Source organism: Galeopterus variegatus, unplaced genomic scaffold (genome assembly GCF_000696425.1).
Source record: "Galeopterus variegatus unplaced genomic scaffold, G_variegatus-3.0.2 Scaffold107, whole genome shotgun sequence".
Classification (NCBI taxonomy): Eukaryota; Metazoa; Chordata; class Mammalia; order Dermoptera; family Cynocephalidae; genus Galeopterus; species Galeopterus variegatus.
The window spans coordinates 849,824-856,875 of record NW_007726218.1 but is presented as its reverse complement, the minus strand read 5'-3'; the positions used below and the strand labels follow the sequence as shown (position 1 = coordinate 856,875).

General features: G+C 37.9%; 2 protein-coding genes across 2 annotated transcripts in view; both read left to right on the top strand.

Moving 5' to 3' along the window:
• The window catches only part of LOC103601488 (protocadherin alpha-4), a 16,691-nt gene extending 16,269 nt beyond the window's left edge, over positions 1-422 (top strand). The window contains exon 2 of the mRNA XM_008585913.1: positions 51-422. Within this exon, the coding sequence (XP_008584135.1) occupies positions 51-422 (372 nt within the window). The remainder of the gene's footprint in view (positions 1-50) is intronic.
• A 3,975-nt stretch (positions 423-4,397) lies between these two features.
• The window catches only part of LOC103601482 (protocadherin alpha-8-like), a gene marked incomplete at its 3' end in the record, with an annotated part of 23,027 nt that continues 20,372 nt past the window's right edge, over positions 4,398-7,052 (top strand). The window contains exon 1 of the mRNA XM_008585899.1: positions 4,398-4,842. Within this exon, the coding sequence (XP_008584121.1) occupies positions 4,474-4,842 (369 nt within the window). The remainder of the gene's footprint in view (positions 4,843-7,052) is intronic.

Sequence of the window (7,052 nt, the reverse complement as noted above, 5' to 3'; positions counted from 1 at the left end):
CGCTGACGGCCACGGCCACCGTGCTGGTGTCGCTGGTGGAGAGCAGCCAGGCGCCAAAGTCCTCATCGCAGGCGTTAGGGGGGGTCGCGGGCCCGGAGGCTACGCTGGTAGATGTCAACGTGTACCTGATCATCGCCATCTGCGCTGTGTCCAGCCTGTTGGTGCTGACGCTGCTGCTGTACATGGCGCTGAGGTGCTCGGCGCCCCCCACCGCGGTCGCGTGCGGACCTGGGAAGGCCACGCTGGTGTGCTCCAGCGCGGTGGGGAGCTGGTCGTACTCGCAGCAGAGGCGGCAGAGGGTGTGCTCTGGGGAGGGGCCGCCCAAGACCGACCTCATGGCCTTCAGCCCTAGCCTACCTCAGGGTCCCAGCTCTGCAGACAACGTGAGTCTCAAAAATCTTATTCACACTAATTTTTTCTAATTCTTTAATATTAAATATTTCATGTTGTCTCCCATAATTTCTCTTTTTAAAAAATCATGGCTTAATGCGCAATTGTTCTTATTATTTTATTATTATTTTTGGCGGCTGGTCAGTAAGGGATCTGAACCCTGGGCGTTGATGTTACAAGCCTTTGCTCTAACCTATTAATACATAATTATTGGGTCAGCCTGTTATATATTAAATCTCTATCGGTACTTAAGTCATATACTTAAAATCACAGTTATATTTATAACCAAGTTTATATGAGATAATTTCTTTGTACTAAATCTTTCAGTAAGTATTTTCTTTTATATGAGGTTTTTATTGATGCAGTAATTGATTTATCTTCTTTTTATCTTGTGTTTTCAAAATTATATTTTTATTTAAACAATTTATACTTTAACGTTCAGGAAATGTCAGACAAAAATTGCAAGATATATATTTTGGAGTCATTTATTCTCAAAGTGTCATCTTATGTCTATGTAAAAATGTTTTAACTACACTCCTTCAATTTTGCCCTTTTTGTTTCTATTGAATTTCAATTTTAGAAGTTTTTAGTACAATAATTTAGTTTATTTCGTCATATTAGTGCAGCAATTGATTCCTTTCAAATTTGAACAGTTGGCCTTCCAAACTCATAATAAATTTGATATTTGTAATTTATAACTTTAGTATTAATGTCTTCATTTCTTGATTTTTTTGAATAGGAAATGCATTTTGATTTAACCTTCTAGAAGCACAGAACAGTAATTAAAATTTTCCTTTCTCCTCAATTATAAACCCACTTAATAAACTTTTTGAATACTTGAAACATTTCTGTTTCTAGGGTATCCTTCCAGAAATATCTTTTTACAGACAAATAAACTTTCCTACCTCTTTTAAAAACATAATCTTTGCATTGCTTTTAATCTTGAATTTTTTCCACTTAATATATCTTGGTGATCATGAATTATCATTACTGAAGGAGGTTTGTCATTCTTCTATCTAGATCTATGGTGTTTCATTGTGTGGATGTATCAGTTTGTTGACATTTAGTGGAACAATGATTTTATTTTCCTGGGACTTGCATATTTTTTAATTTATAAATTATTATTTTGATGAAAAGTAATGGTAAATTTCTCCAGTTAGGAAAATCCTAACATATTTTGCTATAAAAATGTTACTATTTATTGTTGCTTTTCATTTTCACATTTAAAAAATAAAAGTACCAGGATACAAACTCCCCTTTGAGTTTGTGGTTTACAAATAGAGTTGTTTATAGCAAAGCTGTACATTTAAGTTCACCATAGACAAAGACTCTCTCCATTTCAAATAATAAGAACTGTTATTCTTCTCTTTTTTGGTGAGAAAAGTGTGGGTTTACTATGTAATAAATATTCCACACTTCATTTGATAAAATGTTAATTCCCTATTTTGGTTGCTTTGCCCATTTCTTTTGTTCTCTCATTCATTTAACATTATAAATACATATCTTTATGAACATGAACTGAGTAAAAAATATTATAATTAGCCTTTTACTATACTGTTTATGTATTTCTAATACCCTGAGTTACTTCCTGGAAATTGAGAGTGAGTTCTCACCACTGTGTAAATCTGTAAATAACAACTATCTACTTTTAAAAAATCAAGTAATATTGCTTTTGAAATATAATCTCTTTGGTTTATATTATCACTATAAACTTTTTCTTTGCTGGGGGAGGAAGCTGTTTGTTTGTAGAAATTGACTATTTTTTTCTCTACACAATCTTCCCTCTTGACTAGAATAAACTATTTGATAAACAACTCTTTGGTTTATATTATCACTATAAACTTTTTCTTTGCTGGGGGAGGAAGCTGTTTGTTTGTAGAGATTGACTATTTTTTTCTCTACACAATCTTCCCTCTTGACTAGAATAAACTATTTGATAAACAATAGGTAAAATGGAGACAAATGTAAGCTGTTTCTCAGAGAAGTCCAATATTTCATTTTTTTAATGTTAATTTATTTTACAATAAAGGATTTCAGTAACACTTTATAGTTTTCTACCTGGAACCAATAAAAATTGTTACAACTGCTCCAATTAATTGGATTACATACTAAAGGTTCTGGGGATGGCCAGGACTGGCAACGGGAGTTCAGATATGATACTTAACTTTAATTAATTAATTTTAAACAGTAGAAATATAATGTAAATAGTACACTTTACTTAGATCAAAGTCTGTGAAAAACCTTAGCCAGTATAGAAATCCTTCAACAAAAAGACTACATACAGATTAATGTATCTTTTGTGAGGGCTTGTCTTCCTGCAAGCAAATAAATTTCTTGTTTTGGGGGTTGTTATTAGTTAACAAACTACCTCTTTGTTTCCCCAAAATAAATGTGATAGGAATTAAATGATAAGGACTACTAAGTAGATCCAGGTTAATTATTTGAAGACAGAACTTCTCATGGAAGAAAGAGTTTTGTGTTACAATTGTCTGTCAGGCTTTTTAACATGTGTCAGAATTTGGGGATGGACATATGTCATTTAAAAAGTCTTATTGGTAATTCGAATTTTCTCCTTCCAAGGAGAGTGTAATCACCTCTAGTTGATAACACTAAGAATCAATTAAGGGTGAAGTGGATATTTGGGCTTGACTTTGATATGAAGGCAACATTTTTATAGGTAGATATAGAGGTAATTTAAAAACTCAGCTTGACCAAGGGTGTATTGGGGAAGAGAAAGAGCATGTGGTGTATGCTGTCGGCAAAATAAGATTCATATTGGAGAGTAATTGAAAATAACCCTGGAAAAGTTGATTTTTGATCACATCTTAGGTCACCTAGAAGTGATTCTAATGTCTTGGAATTTCTAGGTTTATTTCAACTCAATGAAAGCTGTACCCATAAAGGTAAATACGGTGGTATGTAAAAGACAGATGGACCATAGGCTGACTTTGAATAAGGCAGGTAAGGGAGAAAGAGTAATAAAAAGTTAGTATAGATGATGTGGACAATGTTCATGCCATTTAAAATGTAAATTTCAAGAATTTTAATTTGGGAGTTAATGATTAGTTACCCTTTGATAGTAAACTGTTTTTAGGAGTCAGCCTGTATGGGTGAAAGTGATGTACACTAAAAATTAGAAATATAAAAAGTGGAGATGAAAACATGGTTTGGGAATACCTCAGTAAAAGTATTATTTGAAACTCGGAAGTCGATGAAATGCTTAAAGGAAAATAATTTAGGATGAGGTTGAAGTTGAGAGAAAAGGATGTCATTTAGGAACAGCTGAAAGAGAAAGAATAGCAAAGCACAATGGGTAGAAATTCCACCAGAATTTGAAGTGGTGAAGTATATGGAAGGAAAATATTTTAAGCAAAATGCCTAACGTTAGCTGCAGAGAAATTAAGAAATGCTGTAAAAAATAGGCACCAAAAATTTCATTTTCCATTACTGCATAAAAAGAACCTTAAAAGTATTTGATATGTATTGAACAGAAAAAGAATAGACTTCAATATTCTATAAGGTTTTAAAAATTCAGATAAAATTTGATAATTTTAAATTACATTCTTTCCCCAGAGCAATATATAATAGTTCCGGCAGACAAATATGGGCAAATTTCTTCTCTACCCAAAGTAGACAGTTTACACTTCTAATTCCCAAGACTAGTTAGACTCACACATGAATTTACTAAACTGGTTCATACCAATTTTAAAATAATGGAAGGAGAGTCGTTTGGCTATGAATGATCAGATTCCTTACTCACTCTAAACTAATAAAGGAAATTACACGGAAGAACACTGAATACGCAAATTGCAAGCATGAAGAGGATTTACTATAGAAGTAATGCAATATATATATATATATTTTTTTTTTTTTTTTAATTTAAAGAACTATAGTACGGCACGGTCACACGAATTCATTTCTTACCCGTTGGAGCCGCATGGTGTCGCTGTCTACCATGAATTTATATCTAGCCAGCGTTCAAAGCCTGATTCTTCTATACTGCATCTTTCCATGAAAGCTAAATGATGGCGGCCTCAGAAGAACTGGATAAGTAGACTCAGAATCATACAGTTTTCCAACTTTATGCCGAGACAAAATCTTCTAATGAAAATGAAACAAGAAATTTCTGACATGGTGTTTACCCTGGAAGGGAGAATGGGAATGCGGTGTCTGCTGCTCTCGCTTCTGCTCCTCGCAGCCTGGGAGGCAGGGAGCGGCCAGATCCACTACTCGGTCCCCGAGGAGGCCAAACACGGCACCTTCGTGGGCCCCATGGCGCAGGACCTGGGGCTGGAGCTGGCGGAGCTGGTGCCGCGCCTGTTCCGGGTGGCGTCCAAAAGCCGCGCGGACCTGCTGGAGGTAAATCTGCAGAATGGCGTTTTGTTTGTGAATTCTCGGATCGACCGGGAGGAGCTGTGCGGGCGGAGCGCGGAGTGCAGCATCCACCTGGAGGTGATCGTGGACAGGCCGCTGCAGGTTTTCCATGTGGAGGTGGAGGTGAAGGACATTAACGACAACCCGCCGGTGTTCCCTGTAACAGAACAAAGGCTGCTGATTTATGAATCTAGGCCGCCGGATTCTCTGTTTCCACTGGAGGGCGCATCGGATGCAGATGTTGGCTCAAATTCCATCTTAACCTATAAACTGAGTTCCAGCGAACACTTTGCGCTAGATGTGAAAACAAACAGTGATGACAATAAACAAATTGGGCTTCTCTTAAGAAAATCATTGGACAGAGAGGAAGTTTCTGAACATAACTTATTCCTGACGGCCACCGACGGAGGCAAACCTGAGCTCACTGGCGCTGTTCAGCTGCTGGTCACTGTGCTGGACGTGAACGACAATGCTCCCAGTTTCGAACAGTCTGAATATGAAGTAAGAATATTCGAAAATGCAGACAACGGGACAACACTTATCAGACTGAATGCTTCTGATCGGGATGAAGGTGCGAATGGGGCAATTTCATACTCTTTTAATAGCCTTGTTTCACCCACGGTCATTGACCGGTTTATTATAGATCCGAACACTGGAGAGGTAGCCATTCAAGGGAATTTGGATTTTGAACAAGTGAATTTATATAAAATCCGCATTGATGCGACGGACAAAGGCCACCCTCCAATGGTGGGTCATTGCACGGTTTTAGTGAAAGTTTTGGATAAAAATGATAACGTCCCTCAGATTGCATTGACTTCCTTATCGCTGCCCGTCCGAGAGGACGCTCAGTTCGGTACTGTCATTGCCCTAATCAGCGTGTCCGACCTCGACTCAGGCGTCAACGGACACGTCACCTGCTCCCTAACACCTCACGTCCCCTTCAAGCTGGTTTCCACCTTCAAGAATTACTATTCACTGGTGCTGGACAGCACCCTGGACCGCGAGAGTGTGTCTGCCTATGAGTTGGTGGTGACAGCGCGGGNACGTGTATCTGATCGTCGCCATCTGCGCCGTGTCCAGCCTGTTGGTGCTGACGCTGCTGCTGTACACGGCGCTGCGGTGCTCGGTGCCCCCCACCGAGGTCGCATGCGGACCTGGGAAGGCCACTTTGGTGTGCTCCAGCGCGGTGGGGAGCTGGTCGTACTCGCAGCAGAGGCGGCAGAGGGTGTGCTCTGGGGAGGGGCCGCCCAAGGCCGACCTCATGGTCTTCAGCCCTAGTCTTCAGCCTAATCCTGTTGTGGCGGGTTTGGGCGAGCAACAGGATTCAAATGAAGATCACTGTGACAGAGTAAGTCTGAATTTTTAAAATTAACAGTTAATTTATTTCAAGTTTATAATTTTAAAAATGTTTCTGTTTTATATTTTCCATTTTTAACATTAAGATTTATATTTCACGGATTTACATGTTTTCATTTCATTGAAGTCCTTATTATAATTTGTTTTTATTGTTATTATCCTTAATTTAAAGTGGAATTGGAGATTACTAAGCACACTCTACACCTCAAGAGTTTTGTCTTAAAACTCAAAATTTCCTTCGATATGTTCTTTTCTGTTTAATTTTTATTTGCATTGGTAGTAGTATTTTTTTTCGTATTAGTCATCCAGGGTTTTTATATCTTTGCATTTGAACTTCAGGAGAATTTTCTCACATATAGTGTTTTTTGGATAATATGCTGAAATTTCAACACCAGTTTCACTTATGCTTTTACACTTCCTATTTTGATGTTTCTCAGCCGATGACTTTTATTAAGCTAACACTTTCAATTTATCCTTATTTTGTAAGAACTCTGCCCATCATATCTTATTTTCCATATTCCCCTTTGGGCCTTGTGATTCCAAGAGACAATGGTGTTCATTTACTATTGCTCTTTTAAGTCATTAGGGCTATAGGACATAATAATAGTTATCATAGTAATAGTTATCATAATAATAGTTATCAATAGTTTATATCCTAAATTCTTCTGAGAGGGATGAAGGAATGAATGGGGAGATTTCATGCTCTTTGGTAACCTTGTTGCATTTATGGTTATTGCCCAGCTTATTAGGGATCTAAATACAGTAGTCCTCCTTATCACAGCAGATAATGTTTCAAGACTTCCAGTGAATACCTGAAACCGAAGATAGTACTGAACCCTGTATAGAGTATGTATTTTCGATCTGATCACCGAGAAGGGTACTATGTGACTAATGGGGAGGTGGGGTATGAAGCGTGGATAAACTGGGCAAGG